An 18,817-nucleotide genomic window follows, 5' to 3' on the forward strand; every position below is an offset into this window, starting at 1 on the left:
CACTTAGGTTGCGTCTACCTCACAGTGTTTCTGAATAATGCTGCTATGAACTAGGTGTACAAATCACTCTCAAAGAGCCTGATTTCAGTTCTTTGGGATGCATACTAAGAAGTGGAATTGATATATCCTATGAGTAATTCTTTAAAAAAATTTTTTTAGAGGAACTGCCATACAGTTTTTCCTAGTGGCCTCACCATTTACATTCTTGGCAATACTGCCCCAAGGTCAGAGAAGGCAATGGCACCCCACTCCAGTACTGTTTCCTGGAAAATCCCGTGGATGGAGGAGCCTGGAAGGTTGCAGTCCACGGGGTCGCTGAGGGTCAGACACGACTGAGCGACTTCACTTTCACTTTTCACTTTCATGCATTGGAGAAGGAAATGGCAACCCACTCCAGTGTTCTTGCCTGGAGAATCCCAGGGACGGGGGAGCCTGGTGGGCTGCCGTCTATGGGGTCGCACAGAGTCGGACACGACTGAAGCGACTTAGCAGCAGCAGCAGCCCCAAGGTTCCAATGTGTTGTTTTCTGTTTTGGTGACAGTAGCCATCCTGATGGCTGTGAGGTGATGAAAAACGTTTTAACACCAATGCTACCCCTTCTAGTGTTCTTGCTTGGAGAATTCCACGGACAGAGGAGCCTGGTGGGCTAGAGTCAACAGGGTCTCCAAGAGTCGGACACGACTTAGCGACTAACAATTTCACTTTCAACCTCAGCTGTAAGTGTATTTCAGGGTTGATTGTTTTCTGTTACATTCTTTTCTGGAATGTGACGAGCTATCTGGATCTGCACATTCCAATCTTCCTTTTAATATTCTTTCCTCAGGAGTATTTTCTGTTTCATCTGGTCTGCCAGGAACATCAGCATTCAATATTGACCTGTTGTCAGTCTTATTTCTGTCATTCTCTAACTGCGTTGATCTGTGTCTTTTTCTTCTGCTCACTGTGAGAGTTTCTTAAGTCTGTTCTCTGTGCCATTAATTTTGATTTTCTGTAGCATGTGTTATATTCTTTGTCCATTAATTTTATTTTTTTATTGAAGTATAGTTGATTTATAATGCTGTGTTAAGTTTCAGGTGTACAGCAAAGTGATTCAGTTATACGTACATTTATATCTGTTTTTCAGATTCTTTTCCCTTATAGGTTATTACAAAATACTGAGCAGAGCTCCCTGTGCTATACAGTAGGTCCCTGTTGGTTACCTATTTTATAGATAGTGATGTATCTCTCTGTTAATCCCGAACTCTTAGTTTATCCCTCTCCTGCTCCTTTCTCTTTTGGTAACCACAAATAAACAATACTACAATTTGCAAAAATACATGCACCCCAATGTTTGCTGCAGCACTATTTAAAATAGCCAAGACATGAAAATACCCAAGTGCCCATCAATAGACAACTGGGCTTAAGAAGATGTGATATATGTATGCACGTGTGTGCTTGATGGAATATTACTCAGCCACTAAAAAGAATGAAATATTGCCATCTGCAGCAACATGAATGGACTTAGAGAATAATACACTAAGTAAGTCAGGTAGAGAAAGACAAATATCATTTACATGTGGAATCTACAAAATAATATGGCCTTTCCTTGTGGCTCAGCTGGTAAAGAATCCGCCTGCAGTGTGGGAGACCTGGGTTCGATCCCTGGGTTGGGAAGATCCCCTGGAGAAGGGAAAGGCTACCTACTTCAGTATTCTGGACTGGAGAATTCCATGGACTGTATAGTCTACAGGGTTGCAAAGAGTTGGACATGACTGAGTGACTCCCTTTCACAAAATAATACAGATGACTTTATATACAAAAATAATACAAATGACTCTATATACAAAAGAGAAACAAGACTTACAGACAGAGAAAACAAACTCATAGTTACCAAAGGGGAAAAGGGTTGGGGGGAGATAATTAGGAGTATGGGATTAAGAGATACACACTACTGTTTACATAAAATAGATAATAAGGATTTACTGTGTAGCACAAGGAACTATGCTTGCCTGGAGAATCCCAGGGACGGGGGAGCCTGGTGGGCTGCCGTCTATGGGGTCGCACAGAGTCGGACACAACTGAAGCGACTTAGCAGCACAAAGAACTATATTTAATACCTTTTAATAACCACAATGGAAAATAGTATGACATATATACACATAATTGAATCAGTTTGCTATACACCTGAAAATAACACAATATTGTAAATCAACCCTACTTCAATTGAAAAATAAAAGAAGTAATGCTGAAAAAACGGAAAGAATGGAAATGCCCAAGAATAGGGGACCAGTTAAACAATTGCACATCAGATGATAAAGATAGTAAAGATGTACATTTTAGGAGAGTATTTACTGACCTGGATATATAATCACAGTATACTGGTCAATGATAAATCAAATTGCAAAAAGTAATAAATTGAACTAAAATTTACATTTTCAGGCAAGATAAATCAAACACAAAGTTCTCTCTCTCTGGGCCTCCTCCCTCCTCCTAACGTGCAGGGTGCTTTTGCATTACACATGAACCAGAGCACCTCAAACATGGGAATGCTTGCTCAGCTGTAAAGAGCATTCCCCCGCTTTCTTCTGATGCTAGGAATACAACTTCTTAAAAGAACAGTGTTCTTTTCCAATGCTGTAGGCCATCATGGTGACTTGCTGCTCCCTTGCTAGCTGTTTACCTGGACTCTCTAACCTTGGTTAACTCTATGTAAAATATCAATATGTCATTTTGATGTACGATCCTTTGTCTTGAAAATGCATGTGACTGTACCTTCTACTTTTAATGGGCAGAACAGTGCTCAGAGCTTCTGAGAGTCTGTCTCCTAGGTTATCAGCCTCAGTGGGCTCAAATAAAGTTTCCTTTTCTCTTAACTTGATTGTTAATTGAACTTTTGTCAAGAAAATATACATTATAACCACAATTTTATAAGAAAACTAGGTATAGTTTATAAGTAAACAGCTAGATGGAAAAACATGAAAATATAGTGGCTATAGTTTAAATTTTCTTTATACTTTTCTATATTTTCCAAAATTTTCTAAAATAAGTGTTATTTGCATGAACAGAAAAATTGCATTATTTTCAAAATGAGATTTAATGCCCCTAGATACAGACATTCTCATTTTAATTTCTCCCTTTCTCCTTGAGGAGCCTTAAATATGCTTCAGGGAGTGTCTAATTCTCTACCACTCATTTATGGTTTGCAGAAAAGTTCTAAATAGAATAAGCACAGCACATGTAACCTCTATCTTGAACACCCATAAATTCAGTTTTTGGGTCTTTGTATTTCCTAACTAAAATGTTTTTTGATCATGTACCTGCGTTTCCTTTAAGCATCAAACAAGAAAATCTCCAAGACCAAAAGTAAATGGGAATAAGTCTTTCTCTAAAGGTATTGCCCTTTTCCAGACTGTTTTCACCAGATTTTTCATACCTCTGATGGAGAAGGATTGTGAACACTTGTCGTTATTTCTTGCAATAGAATCCCTCTTCTTTTGTGTCAATACTTTCAGCACTAACTTCATCACTGCTGCCATGCCTCTGGGTACCTTTGTGCCCACTCATCACCTGCCACTCTTCTTGACCTGCCCTACTTTTTTCAGTAGTCTATAGAAGGGCGGCTGATGGGGACTTCCCTGGTGGTCAGGCAGTTAAGAATCTGCCTGTCAATGCAGGGGACACAGGTTCGATCCCTGGTCTGGGATGATCCCACGAGCCGTGGGGCAACTCAGCCCATGCACCACAACCAGAGAAACCACTGCAGTGAGAAGCCCACGCACCGCAATGAAGAGTAGCTCCCGCTCACTGCAACTAGAGAAAGTCTGCACAACGAAGACCCAGCACAGTCAGCAATAAATAAATAAAATTAGAAAAAGAAAGGAGGCCAATGTGGAACAGGGTGATCTGTCAACAATCAGCAAATCGAGTTTAGGTTGACAAAATTAATTTCAGCCTAAAGGCAACCCTTTGGGGGGATGTGAGCACAAACATAGCTGTTTATCTACTGAAGGTGCATGAGGGAGCTGTGCCTAGTGCTGCTTGGCAAATGTCAGATTCCTGATCCCTGGCTGAGAGCTACTAGTTCACTGAGGGTGTCCATCCTTCCCCAGGGTCTGCCAGGATAGTCCGTGGGGTTGGCCCAGTGGCAGGAGAGTCAGGGCACCCTGAGCGGTGCCCAGTGGAGCAGGAGCTCCCAGCAGCCTTCCTGGGGCCTGGCCTGCTCAGGGCCTCTGTGCCTCCTCCAGGGGATGATGACTTCTCTGGAGCTGAAGTCTTCTCTCGGGCTGGACAGGTTGGCTCTAGAGACCATTTTCTTCACATAAGCCTCTTCTACTTTGCTTAGCTCATATCTGCCTTCAGTTCTCAACAAATTTTCCCTATTTGATGATCCATGCCGTGTATATGCTTTCCCGATAGAATTTTATATTGCTTGAGCCTCCAATGGGTGAGAGTAAGAATCAGGTTATGGGTGTTCTTTTCCAAGGGACCAAAACATCTTCCAAGTTATCTTTACATGCTCTTCATTTTTGTTAGGATCCTGAGTATTATTTTCTAAGCTTTCTGTTTTGGGGGAAGCCATACATGTTGAATCTTTCCTGTACTTACAATGAATGAAGTACATATGGATTTTTTTTAAAGAATTATTATTATTTTAAAAACTTTATTGGAGTATAGGTGGTTCAGACAGTAAAGAATCTGCCTGCAATGCGGGAGACCTGGGTACAATCCCTGGGTCAGGAAGATCCTCTGGAGGAGGGCATGGCAACCCACTCCAGTATTCTTGCCTGGAGAATCCCCATGGACAGAGGAGCCTGGTGGGCTACAGTCCACAGGGTTGCAGAGAGTCGGACACGACTGAGCGACTGAGCACAGCACGTAGTTGATTTACAATGTGTAGTGTCAGGCGTACAGCAAAGTGAATCAGTTGTATACACACATATATCCTCTCTTTTTTAGATTCTTTTCCCATATAGGTCATTACAGAGTCCTGAAAAGAGTTCCCTGTACTACACAGTAGGTCCTTGTTAGTTATCTTTTTCTTTTTTTAAAATATTTTCGAGTGGTTACTATCTGCTAGGTACTTCCTTTTGTTTTTATTTTATTTGTTTTGGCTGTGTCTCAGGGCATGTGGGATCTTAGCTCCCCAACCAGGGACCAAACCCATGCCCACTGCATTGGAAGCACAGAGTGTTAACCACTGGACCGCGCCGGGGAGGTCCCTGCTGCTGCTGCTGCTAAGTCGCGTCAGTCGTGTCCGACTCTGTGCGACCCCATAGACGGCAGCCCACCAGGCTCCCCCGTCCCTGGGATTCTCCAGGCAAGAACACTGGACTGGGTTGCCCTTTCCTTCTCCAATGCATGAAAGTGAAAAGTGAAAGTGAAGTCGCTCAGTCATGTCTGACTCTTAGCCACCCCATGGACTGTAGCCCACCAGGCTCCTCCGTCCAGGGGATTTTCCAGGCAAGAGTGCTGGAGTGGGTGCCATTGTAGTTACCTATTTTATATGCAGTAGTGTGTATACGTCAAAGCAGCTGATACGGTTCTCAAAGTGGAACACCCAGCTTTGTTGGGAAATGGGCTGGTGAGCTTGGAGGTGGGATGGAGAAGAGTCACCCGAATGCTGGGGGAGATGGAGGAGTCTGGGGAAGCAGTCAATAACATTAAAGGAATGCAGGTAGTGTAAGTTGCTTTTGGCAAGAAAGAGCTATCCTCAGGGGGCCCCTTTGTCTTACCACTAATCTTAAACGAGGCGCCCCCATGCTCCACTCATCCCCAGCCCTGGCACACCTTTCAAATCTTTTCATCACACAATATCTTGCCTAACTTGTGGGTTCTCTCCATAGGTCAAAGGAGTGTAATAGAAATGAAACATAAGTAGTGCACAGGTGACCAGATCTCTTCCCTAGCTTCCCCTTCAGGAATCTCCAGAACAAAGTGTGAACAAGACAGTATTTCAGGGAGAATCACAAGGGATCAAGAGGCCTGCACACAAGCCTGCATGCCGTGGGGGGTGGCTCTGATCCCCCATCTCAAGGCTCCACCAAGATTACTTCCCGTGTTTCCCCTTAAAAACTTCCATGGGCTAGCAAAATCCTCAGAGGTGGTTTCTAGGTGACACCAAGTTCACCATCTCCCCAGATTGCCAGCATTCTGATAAAAGCAATTTTTTCCTACCAACATTTGTCTCTCTCTCCAGTATTGATTTTTGAGTGGTGATCAGCTGGATCTGATTTGGTAAGGGTAGGGAGATTTAAGAAGGATGTTGAGGGTGAATGTGGGGAGAGTCTCTGTAACATGTGGGGTTTGCGGGCTGGCTGGGGGCTACATGGTGAAGTCTTCGTTCTATGTCCTACAAAATCTGCAATAAAGTCTACTTCAGTCTACTGCACCAGTGCTTTGGTGCAGATGATGTCTGAGGAGACAGACAGGACCTGAAGATCACAGTGGATGTTTCTACATTATACCTCCACGAACTGCCCAAACCTCTCTTGAGTTCACACTGATACTTTTTCCTACCTTTGCAACCCAAATAGCTGCATAATGCAGTATTTTCCCCCTTCTCTCTTTACTTCCCTGAGCTGCAAATATCATCCTTTCCTTCCTTTCCCCATGAGATACTCTTCCAAGCAGAGAAAACTATGAAGCCTGGAGGTGGGTTCTGCAGTTGGCAACACACTGTGTGAGCCATGGGGCTCGTCCCTGGCTTCCCACCCAACGTGTGTCCTTCCCGGGCTGTCCTCTGGGTGCCTCTACCCAGAGCTGGCTCTGTGGGACTCCTCTTTGCGATTATTTTTCCCACAGGGCCTCCAGCTGTTTCCACTTGTTCATGCCTCTCTCTGGGCTCCGTGGCTGGCATGGCACACAGGGGAACGCCTGGAGTTCCCCTCACTGTGTGAGATCAGAGAGCTCTAGGAACTGCTCCTCTCCTCCTCCCACACAGCTTCCCTCTGTCATTTACCCCCAGGATCCTTTTTTCCTTCTTCATTTCCTGTGATGAACCTTCACCCACCCTAGAGAGGCCACTTCTTTTTCCTGGTGACACTCTTCCAATTTCCTCCCTCCCCAAGGCACCTATTGGCTTCCCTGCTGGCTTAGTGGTAAAGAATCTGCCTGCCTAATGCAGGAGATGTGGGTTCAATCCCTGGATGGGGAAGATCCCCAGAGAACAAAATGGCAACTCATTCCAGCATTCTTGCCTAGAAAATCTCATGGACGGAGGAGCCTGGCGGGCTACAGTCCATGCAGTTGCAAAAAGTTGGACATGACTTAGCAACTGAACAACAAGGCACTTATCATGGTCAATTTGGGGGATTCAATTTGATGGATTCTCTTTCCACATCCTGTTTGTTGTCTGGCTAACTGATATCAATATACATCTTTTTTCCTCCCAAGTTGCATCAAGTAGATTTTTCCCCAAAGCCCTCCTGTGCCCTGAAGCAAGGGGTGTCTGCTGCTGCTGCTGCTAAGTCGCTTCAGTTGTGTCCGACTCTGTGCGACTCCAGAGACAGCAGTCCACCAGGCTCCCCCATCCCTGGGATTCTCCAGGCAAGAACACTGGAGTGGGTTGCCTTTTCCTTCTCCAATGCATGAAAGTGAAAAGTGAAAGTGAAGTCGCTCAGTCATGTTGGACTCTAGCGATCCCATGGACTGCAGCCCACCAGGCTCCTCCGTCCATGGGATTTTCCAGGCAAGAGTACTGGAGTGGGGTGCCACTGCCTTCTCCAAGGGGTGTCTAGTGCTTAAAAATCCAGTGTGAGCTTAACACTCGTTAGAATGGCTATTATTTTTAAGAAGGAAAATAAGTGTTGGCGAGGATGTGGAGCGACTGGATCCCCTGTGCATTGCTGGGGATGAAAGTGAAAAGGGTTAGTCACTGAGTCGTGTTCGACTCTTCGTGACCCTATGGACTACAGCTCACCAGGCCAGTCTGTCCATGAAATTCTCCAGGCAAGAAAACTGGAGCGGGTATCCATTCCTTTCTCCAGGGGAGTCTTCCTGACCCAGGAGTGAGGTTGAGGTGGATATAAAAAGGTATGGCTATCATGGAAACCAACATCGTGGTTTCTCAAAAAGTTGAACATAGAATTACTATATGACCCAGCAGTGCCACTTCTGGCTGCATACAGGGAAGAACTGAAAGCACCGCCCCAAGTGCACTCCATGTTCGTAGCAGCATTACTGACAAAAGGTGGAAACAACTCAAATGTCCATCAACACCCGAATAAGTAAATAAAATATGGTAGATACATGTAACGAAATACTATTCAGCCTTACAAAGGAATGAAATTCAGACACAGGCTACACCGGACAAAACTTGAAGGCAGATGCCAAGTGAAATAAGCCGTACACAAAATACAAATACTGCATGATTCCACTTTTAGGAACGAAGTACCCTGAACAGCCAAATTCATAGAGATGTAAAGTAGAAGAGAGGTTTCCAGGGGCTGTGCGGCAGGGGATGTGGAGTGAGAGTTTAACGGGTGGAGTTTCTGTTTGGAATAACGAAAAGGTTCTAGAAATGGATGACCGCATGATGTTGGGGATGTACATAATGCTATTAAATTACACACTTAAAAACGGTAAAAATGGCAAATTATATGTTATGTGTATCTAATCACGATTTTAAAAACTTAACGTTTGAGGTTGTGTGAGCACAAACAAAAAAATCACATGTGACTGTGAAGCTCTGGCTGGGATGTGGTTCCTGGGGCCACCTCTGTCCTCAGGCAGCCCCAGATCATCTCTTCAGGGATCAAACTCTGCCAGCTCAGAATCAGACCTGTCATGGGCCCTATAATCACCATAGAGGCTGTAGGGGCCCCGGGAGGCCTCTCACAAGATCAAGGAGCTGCAGTTCCACAACCCAGAACTGCAAGAACGGGCCGCCCAGCCCGTGACACCACCTGAATAGCACACTGGACTCTGAGTTGCCCTGTGACCTCCGCTCCTTCTCTGGGAGACTGACATATCCGGCAGTGACTCCTGAAGAGCTCTTCCCCATGGGGACATGTACTCCACCATGACTCCTGGGGTGCTGATGGTCATGAGAGAGGATCTGTTACCATGGAGAGCATCTTCCTTGACAATCCAGAACTCCCCACCAAGGCAACGGCTTCTGCTGCCCCCTGGCCTCTGGCAACGTTATCGACTGTGGTTAGGTCATCCCACGGCCCCAGCTGTTTTCATGGCCTGTTCCTGTGCACACAGCTGCCTTCCCAGCACAACAACAGGCTTCTCTGTCAAGTCCAAGTGCTTGCAATGAGCCACGGTCAGCTCATACTAGCCTTCCCTCCGCCCCCATGTCACTTCGCAACCAACCCCCAGCTCATGGCTCCAGGAAGTCTTCTCTGAGCAACGTGATGGGAACATTCCATTCGTTTTTCTAGCCCAGGACCGTGCCAAGGGCAGAGCGGGTGCTCAGGGATCTCTGTCCAACGAGTGCATCCCCTCGCATCCTTGTCCTCTCAGCAAAAGTCTGTCCTGCCTTTGAACTACTAGTGTCTGCAATGCTCATCCTTAGACCCGTTTCTACACCACTGGGCTCCTCCTCTTTTAGAACTGTTTCTTTTCTTGCTCCCTCCTCTAGGCTAGGGATTAAAGATGTTTTATTTGTAGCTGGTATCAGTATGTGCAGATACAGCCAGTCCGCTTAGACTGATGTGTATCATCCTGCATTCCCTTCTTGCTTTGTATACATCGTGTCACTTACTGGGCATGTTGCTGCCTCCTTGGATAGCTGGTACCCGAAGCTCCCTGGGGAGGGGGATGGATGGAAGCCGACTGATGGAGCTGGTGTTATCTGGTCATAGATCTGGGCAGTGGGAGCCTCGGGGAGGGACTGCTTGCTCCACCAACAGAGGGCAGTAGGAGTCACCCGCTGCCCCACGGATTCTGTCCTGTTTGGTTGAGAGCCCTGGTTTTATGTCCCCACAGGGCACAGACACACTGGACTGGTGTTTTCTGCTGTCACATGCCCGATGCACTTCCAGCTCCATTCGAGTCAATGAACCTAACTAAGCTGTATCTCAGGGCCACTCGCTCTGCCTGGCCTCCTGCTCCCTTTGAAGTGGCATCTGGGGAAGAGCTGGCGTTGTTCCCCCAGCATGAAGACATCTCGGCTCCTCAGTGAAGTGAACAGGGTAGGAGGACGCTGGTACCCTCCTTCCCTTTCCCCCGAGGAGGAGCTGACAGACGCATACACGATTTGACACGGCACTTCCCCCAGAACCCCTGTCAAAATACCTGATGTTGTCTCATCTCCGAGTCACTGGACCAGGCAGGAAAACTACGATGGACTGCATGGTTCAACTCCCTCTCTCGCTTATGGGCATGACAACTGAGTTAAAGAGAGCTGAGATGAACACGGGTCTATTTTAGGCGACTCCTTATGGAATTCACACACACTGTATATTTTGCATCCCTTGGCTCCTCGGGCATGCTTGGAACCCTGGAGCAAACGCTTGTCTGTAAATGTTACAGCTGCCAGCGTTGGCTGGATGCTCTACGGGATGACGTGTTCACTCTCACGTGGCTGCTTTGGACCCGGGGGTACTGTTGTGAGTGGAGTGCTGGTCAGAGGGCAGGCATGCCTGTGACACTTACCTTCACCCTGTCCATGCAGGCTTCCATCTTCAGCTGCTCCACAGCTTTCCGGGCTTGGGAGATGCTGGCGGTGCTGTTATTGGACATGCCTTCTTTCATTCTGCTGCCCCTGGAACAACCAAAGCTAAGGAGTTTGGAAGAGTTGGTTGTCTGAAAGCAGAGTCCCCCTGAGCTTTCTCCCCCTCCCATCCTCTGCAGCTTCTCTGTCCAGGTTGGGGAGTCACGGGAGCAGACCCTCCTGGGATCAGAGGATCACCTGAGTGATGGGAGCAAGACATGGGCTTCTTGGGCCACCTGCCATCCACTCCCTGTCGCTGGGGCTGAGAAAGCCTGACAACAGAAGCCCATGTCTTTCTCCTATCCTTACACCCCACTGCCATAAGGAATACCTTGACATTTGTTCAGTGATTTGTTAGTAATAAGTCATCTTCATACACATTTTTTTTTTTTTTTCTTTTTTGCTGCATGGCACGTGGGATCTTAGTTCCCTGACCAGGGATTGAACCCGTGCCCCCTGCAGCGGAAGCGCAGAGTCTTAACCACCAGACCACCAGGGAACTCCACCACTGTCATACACATTCGTTCACTCTTTCCTCAAGCATCTCTAAAAGTTGGCAAAACAGTCTGAGTTTTGTTTTGCACATCAAGAAAGAGCAAAACTCAGAGAAATAAAGCCAAGAGCTTCTTCCCACAGCCAAGACCTGTTGGTCTAGGACTCAAACGCAAAGCGCTGCCGCTTAGCTCAGGGCTCTTTCCTCTCACAGAGCGCCCCCTAGCGTTTACAGTGCAAAGCACATGTTTCCCCTGCAAGAGCTTGCTTTATCATTCATTTTAATTTGCTATTATTCCAAAAAGTTTATATTGTTTTTAAATAACACACACACACAAACACCCCTATATCCCCTATTCCAAGCACGGAAGACCCCTGTGATGCTAACTGTTCTGTAGGAAAGCACACGCCATAGATTACTGTTACCCCGTTTAATGAGAAACTCCCTGGAGACCTACGTGGTCAGGCCTGAGAGCTGGGGGTGTGTCTCATAGGCGACAGTGGTTTTGTGTAGCGCACAGGGAGGTGTGAGGGGGCTGGGCCGGTCCCGGGGTGTGCAGACCACACTCTGGATTTCCTCATTCAAGCAATGACTCTCTGGCCCAGATGAGGCCTGACGTCAACTTCATTTATTCCCAGTGTTTGAAAAATAAAACTTGCCTGTTGTGATACGTGGCAGCCACTGAAGTCAGAGTTAACAGGGTTGTGTTCCTCTCTTGGTTGCAAACTTTTATTCAACAAGAAGAGAAGGAGAAGCAGAAGGGGTTTTGAAACTCGGGGGAGCAGCTGCCGACGCCCTACTCTACAGAGATGTGTGCGCATCTCTGCATGTGTGTTTGGGGCTGTGTCCCTGCCTGTGCCCAAGGCCTGACGGGCACTCTCTGCCGGCTTGTGCGTGCGGCGGTCCCCCTGTGAATGTGTCTGTTTATGCATCCTTGTGTCCACACAAAAGGAGGGAGAAGATGCAGGCCAGTTCCATGCCTCCCGAGCCCAACTGACAGGGGAAAAACGACCCTGAAATCATTGCCTTCAGGCCCTGATCCTCCTGCCCCATTTCTGAATCAATCCTTCTCTTTCCTCATCACCAGCTTGGGGCTTTCCAAGTTAGGGGACTTGGGGGTGGCAGGACCCAGGGGGCTGGTTAGAGGAAGCTGAGCTCAGGATCCGCAGGTGGGAAGAAAGGGAGAAGCGGGGGAGGCAGAGAGGGAGGAGGGGGCTCTGTACTGTGTGCGCGCCTGGGTATAAGGGTACGTGTGAATGTGTGCAGGTGAGGGTGTGTGTGAGTGTGTGCAGGTGAGTGGGGTGTGGGTATAAAGATGTATGGGTGGGGGGGTGTGAGTGTGCACACAGGTGTACAAGTGTGACGATGTGTGTGGGTGTGTGGGTGTGTGTGGTCAGGCATCTTTCTCCTCGGGCACATGGATACACTCACACAGAGAGCTTGCTTGGGGAGGTTCTGACGGCCAACTTTGTGGTGCGTAATTTGGTAAACTCAGAGTCGGGGGCAGGGCAGCGCACGATGCGGCAATCCCCACTACTGCTGATCTGACCTGACTCAGGACAGTCTTTACAGTTTCTGGATGAGTGGATGTCTTCGTGCCTTTTCAGCCATCCTCCCTAACATGCCTTATCTCCACAGACCCTTGTGAAGTGTTGGCTGGCAGAGCTCTGCAGTCCGTCTCTCCGGGAAATCTCTGAAAGACAGCTATTGCCTTTGGCCTGAAGGGACTGAGCAGCTTATACTGTGGGGGGAGGGGCGGCAGTGGTGATGTTGGTTGACAGCCCCCCGCATCCCCTTTGTCATAGCAAGTAGCTGGCCAAGGATGCTAGCCTGAGTAACATCTCTGTTCCTAGGTGGGGAAGGACACAGCTTGATTTCCAAGCCAAGGCCAGCAGCCCATGGAGATGGCTTGTATCTCCTGCTGCTCCCCCATCACCCACTCACACGAGGGATAATGTGAAATGAGGGGTGAAACAGCCTCCATAAGGGCCTTACATCTGGGCTGAGAATGCAGTGATGGCGTGAGGACCTGGCCACACATCGAGGATCCCGACAGCCAGTCTCACCCCAGGCCCACACGTGCACTGCTAGCAGCGACCCCCACCCTCCAGAGAGAACCTGTTCTTGGACAGGGCCCCTCACGTCCTCACCTGCTGAGAGATGGCAGAGTGTCAGGCCTGTGCCGGGGACCAGCTGGTGGCAGGAGCAGCTGACAGTCGACAGACGAGAGGCTGCGTCAGGACCCTGCTGTGAGCTCGCCTGGAAGCACAACCAGAGATGGGTCACCAATGCGGCAGGAGCCAGCTGATCCCCAGACAGCCCGTCCCTCGAAGTCCTGTCCTCGCGGCCAGCAGCTGTCTCTCCTGGAGCAGGCCACAGGGGAGATGGTGAGCTAAAGGTGGGAAGAGAAGCCCCCAAGCTGACAAAGAGCACAAGGAAACATCCAGAGGCCACAGACCACCTCTGCCAAACAGAAACAGTTTATATTTTCTTAAATTCTGAAACAATATGCCCATTGTAGAAAAATGTGAAGATGAAGAAAATTGGCTTCCCTGGTAGCTCAGATGGTAAAGCATCTGCCTACAATGCGGGAGACCTGGGTTCAATCCCTGGGTTGGGAAGATCCCCTGGAGGAGGAAATGGCAACCCACTCCAATACTGTTGCCTGGAAAATTCTATGGACGGAGGTGCCTGGTAAGCTATAGTCAATGGGATCGCAAAGAGTTGTACACAACTGAGCAACTTCACTTTACTTCCCTCCTCTGGGGCTTCCCATGGTGGCTCAGATGGCAAAAAGCCTTTCTGCAGGAGACTTGGGTTTGATCCCTGGGTCAGGAAGATCCGCTGGAGAAGGGAATAGCTGCCCACTCCAGTATTCTTGCCTAGAGAATCCCCATGGACAGAGGAACCTGGCGGGCTACAGTTCATGGGGTCACAAAGAGTCGGACACGACTGAGTGACTAACACACACTCCCTCTTCCAGAAAGGACGACTCTGGGACAATGGAACTCCCTCCCCCTGAACTCCTAGCACCCTGCCCTGCAGCATCCATCTCTTGGGATCCCAGTGTTGTTGTTGCTCAGTCCTATCTGACTCTTTGTGACCACATGGGCTGCAGCATGTCAGGCTTACCTGTCTTCACTATCTCCTGGAGTTTGCTCAAACTCATGTCCATTGAGTTGGTGATATCATCCAACCATCTCATTCTCTGTTGCCCCCTTCTCCTCCTGCCCTCAATCTTTCTCAGCATCAGGGTCTTTTCTAGTGAGTTGGCTCTTCACATCATCAGGTGGCCAAAGTATTGGAGCTTTGGCATCAGTTCTTCCAATGATCTTCTTCAGGGTTGATCTCCTTTCAGTATAGTTCAGTCGCTCAGTCATGTCCGACTCTTTGGGACCCCATGGACTGCAGCACGCCAGGCTTCCCTGTCCATCACCAACTTCTGGAGCTTGCTCAAACTCATGTTGATCAAGTTGGTGATGCCATTCAAACATCTCATCCTCTGTCATCCCCTTCTCCTCCTGCCCTCAATCTTTCCCAGCATCAATGTCTTTCCAATGAGTCAGTTCTCATCAGGTGGCCAAAGTATTAGAGCTTCAGCTTCAGCATCAGTCCTTCCAATGACTATTCAGGATTGATTTCCTATAGGATTGACTGGTTTGATCTCCTTTCTGTCCAAGGGACTCTCAAGAGTCTTCTCCAACACCACAGCTCAAAAGCATCAATTCTTCAGTGCTCAGCTTTATGATCCAACTCTCACATCCATACTTAACTACTGGAAAACCCATAGCTTTGACTATACAGACATTTGTTGGCAAAGTAATGTCTCTGCTTTTTAATATGCTGTCTAGGTAGCTTTTCTTCCAAGGAGCAAGAGTCTTTTAATTTCATGGCTGCACTCACCATCTGCAGTGATTTTGGAACCCAAGAAAATAGTCTCTCACTGTTTCCACTGTTTCCCCATCTATTTGCCATGAAGTGATGGGACCAGATGCCATGATCTTGGTTTGTTTGAATGTTGAATTTTCAGCCAACTTTTTCACTCTCCTCTTTCACTTTCATCAGAGATCCTAAAGGAAATCCCAGAAACAAAGCAAAAACAAAGCCAGACTAGACTCACAATGCTGTTTATTCCCCAGGCTAGAGGGGCCTCCAAACGTGTTTTGGTTTGAGATGTTTGGCCAGTTGTGCGGCTTCACAGACACCAATGCCTTCTGTTTCAAGGCGATTGTTTCTTCCTGTCACAGTAATTTGTTACATCTAGATGTTTCTCATCCCCCAAAAGCTGTTAGGCTTTTATGGAGTCTTATCCTCATCTCCTTCCCTGTTTTGTTTTCTCATTCTCTGCTGTTAGAAAACCCTTTTGGGGCTGTAATTTGAAAAGATACATGCACCCCAGTGTTCACAGAAGTGCTATTTACAACAGCTAAGACATGGAAACGACATAAACGCCCATCAACAGAGGAATGGATAAAGAAGACGTGGTTCATACATACAATGGAGTATTACTCAGCCATAAAAAAGAATGAAATAATGCCATTTACAGCAACATGAATGAACCCAGAGATTATTGTACTAAGTTAAATAGGTCAGAAAGAGTTTACTGATACCAGTTATATGTGGACTCTAACATATAACACAAATGAACTTACATTTGTGTAGAATATACAAAACAAATATGCATAAAATATACAAAACGAACTGACTCACAGACATAGAGGAGAGTCTTGTGGCTGCTGAGGGGACGGGGGAGGGATGGATTGGGAGTTTGGGGTTAATGGATGTAAATTATTATATATAGGATGGATAAACAACAAGGTCCTACTGTATAAAATAGGAAACTATAATCAATATCCTGAGATAAACCATAGAGGAAAAGAATTTTAAAAAGAACATATATATATTTGAACCACTTTGCTGTACAGCACAAATCAACACAACACTGTAAACATTAATAAATTTAAAAAAAGAAAATTCTTTTTGGCCTATTTCCTTGTTTTTTTTCACAGTCCTCTCGAGACCCACTTCCGTCTCTGTCTTCAAGCCACGGGTTTTCCAAGTGGGATCTCCACTGCTAGTTAGTTTCAGTCACTGTGGGGGCCCAGCAGGGTCCCAACTGGAGAAGCCAAGGAGGGTCCAGCAGGGTTTCCACCAGGAATCCCCACTCCCACAATAATCTTCCGAAGGGAGCCAGACAGACGGACAGACATGTCCTAGAGACCCTCCAGATGAGGAGCCAGACAATGGCCATACCTAAGACTTCCATGGCCAGGGATGCTTCCTCGTGGAGCTGGTCCCACCTCAGCAACCTGGACCTCCGCTTCCCTCTCTGCTCTGCAGAGAGATCCTGACATCCTAAGCCTTCCAAGCGAGGCGCGAGTCCACTGGCTCTCAGGCTTTGCTGTGCATCCTAGTCACGTGGGGTCCCAGCTGGTCCCCTTAGGGCACACACTCCATCAGCAGGGCAGGGAGGGACCCACAGAAGCAGCCCTGGGAGCTGGGGGACAGGCGCAGGATCTCAGCCCCACCCAGGCCTGCGTGGAATCCACATTAACCCGAGTCATTCACATGTACCTTGTAGGTGGAGAAGCCCTCTGTTGGACTAGATCTTGAGCCCAAGATGAGACTTTCCCCAAGACACCTGAGATGGTAACGAAGGTGGCGGGTGGTGGGATCACTGCTCTCCTGACCCTCAATGTGAGCCACAGTCCCTTCCAGCTTTGGGGACTCCTCTTTCAGATGATTAATTCCGGTGGCACTTTAAGAGACCACACATCAGGAAAAGCTGCATTGATTTCATCCACTTGGCATTTGCAGACAGTGTCTTCCCTCTGCTGCTTGGAGCGTCTTTCAGATGTCAGCCCACCAGCCGCTCTGGTCCCTTGAGGGGCTATAGGATCATCGCTGCTTCTCAAAGGAGGACAGGTGTTCGTATGGCCAGGAACCCAGCTCTTCACTGGCTTCCTTGATCTGGTTGCTGAAACATGCTTTCTTTCTTTAACTGGAGGATAATTGTTCACAATGTTGTGTTACTTCCACTGTACAACACGTGAATCAGCTGTACGTATACATATATCCCCTCCCTCCTGGACCTCCCTCCTACCCGACCATCCCACGCCTCTAGGTCATCACAGAGCACCGAGCTGGGCTCCTCATGCTATAGAGCAGCTTCCCACGAGCATCTATTTTACACATGGTAAAAAAACACTGCTTTTTAATAGCACTAAATGTTACCATGATGTTTTCCAAAGCTTTCCCCCCCGCCCTGAGGAAAATATACTCATCCCTAAACAAAATGCTGTTGTCTCACTGTGGGGGCCTGGGAAGATCTACCAGGTGGCCATGGGCTGGGAGGAGCCCCTGGTGCACAGAGGTACATGGACGCCTGGGTTCCCAGAGCCAAAACAACCCAGGTCCACGTGGACATGACTCTTGCCTGGGCAAGAGCAAATCCAAGCTTCAGAGCAGTGATGTTAATTATCCATGGCTGCTGTTGTTTCAGATCCTAAATGAGCTAATTTAGCTCCTGGATGTGAAGCAGGGTAACTGCAGTCACATGCATTTGCTGACAGCAATGCTGGGCCTTGAGGAACAAGAGTCACAGTCTCCATCAGGGGTGTCACATGTGGTTCCAAGCATCAGGTTGACGGATGTCTTCTTACACATGCAGCATATATTTCTAAGTGGATGTAGAACCAGGGGACTTGAGGTGGACTGGAGTATATGTGTGGGTTTCTGTGAAAGACTCTGAGGCCAGGGGGCACGAGGCTTGCCTGTCCCCAGAGAGAGCTCAGGGGCCAGAGGAGAATAACTACAGCAGGACTGTAGGGTCATAGGTGTACACAAGCATCCAACAGAATCCACTCTCCCCTTTTCTCATTATAATATAATTGTAGCTGATAAAACAGATGCTCACATACTGAGGTATGGGGAGGTCATTATTGCTTACATACATGCATGACTTGAATTTTAGACTAGCTAAAGTAGACCGTTTGTGGCCAATCAAACCTACATTGTACAGCGGCTTTAAAAAAATTTTTCCCCCAAAAGTTTAAGTATCCTCTTGCATTTTCTGGCCCCTTTATTTTTTTCATTGCATTTTTGTTATTTTTATTTATTTTTAGGCTGTGCCATGTGGCACGCAGGATCTTAGTTCCCTGACCTGGGATGAAACCTGTGCCCCCTGTGTTGGGAGCTTGGAGTCTTAACCAGTGGACTTTCAGGGAAGACCCCAAACATCTGCTTTAAATATTAAAGAAAAGGGCACACTGACCATGTGAAAGATAAAGATTAAATGCCCCTCTTCCTGGGACACTAAGGCTGGGACTCCTTTGATAACAAAGACTCCCTTCCCAGGACCATGTGAAAGATAAAGATTAAATGCCCCTCTTCCTGGGACACTAAGGCTGGGACTCCTTTGATAACAAAGACTCCCTTCCCAGGTGCCAAGGCCATGCCGCCTTGCTGTGTACGTGCTGGTCTGTTTGTTTTTAAAGTTTGAAGGAATGTATCCATAACTTGTTTCATGTTCTTTGTTCTGACCAGATATAAAAGTGTGCTGAATACCTTGAGAGGCTGTCTTCTGGGCTATATCTTCAGTACGGCTTCAATAGAATTCTTTCCTATTCCTATTATAGATTGTTTATTGATTATTTTCAGTGACATGGCCACGACCTCGACTTTCT

General features: G+C 47.4%; 1 protein-coding gene across 3 annotated transcripts in view; it reads right to left on the reverse strand.

The window, feature by feature from the left end:
* GNG4 (G protein subunit gamma 4) overlaps window positions 1-18,817 on the reverse strand; it is a 69,373-nt gene that overhangs the window by 27,213 nt on the left and 23,343 nt on the right. For 2 of the 3 annotated variants that reach the window (XM_027530620.1, XM_027530621.1), the window contains exons 2-3: window positions 13,283-13,391; window positions 10,582-10,690 (exon numbers count right to left, since the gene is read on the reverse strand). In XM_027530620.1, coding sequence (XP_027386421.1) covers window positions 10,582-10,680 — 99 coding nt within the window. In that variant the 5' untranslated portion in view covers window positions 10,681-10,690; window positions 13,283-13,391. Of the gene's footprint in view, window positions 1-10,581; window positions 10,691-13,282; window positions 13,496-18,817 lie in introns of all 3 variants that reach the window. The other variant, XR_003509182.1, reaches the window with a different exon arrangement.

This window comes from Bos indicus x Bos taurus, chromosome 28 (assembly GCF_003369695.1).
Source record: "Bos indicus x Bos taurus breed Angus x Brahman F1 hybrid chromosome 28, Bos_hybrid_MaternalHap_v2.0, whole genome shotgun sequence".
Taxonomy (NCBI): Eukaryota; Metazoa; Chordata; class Mammalia; order Artiodactyla; family Bovidae; genus Bos; species Bos indicus x Bos taurus.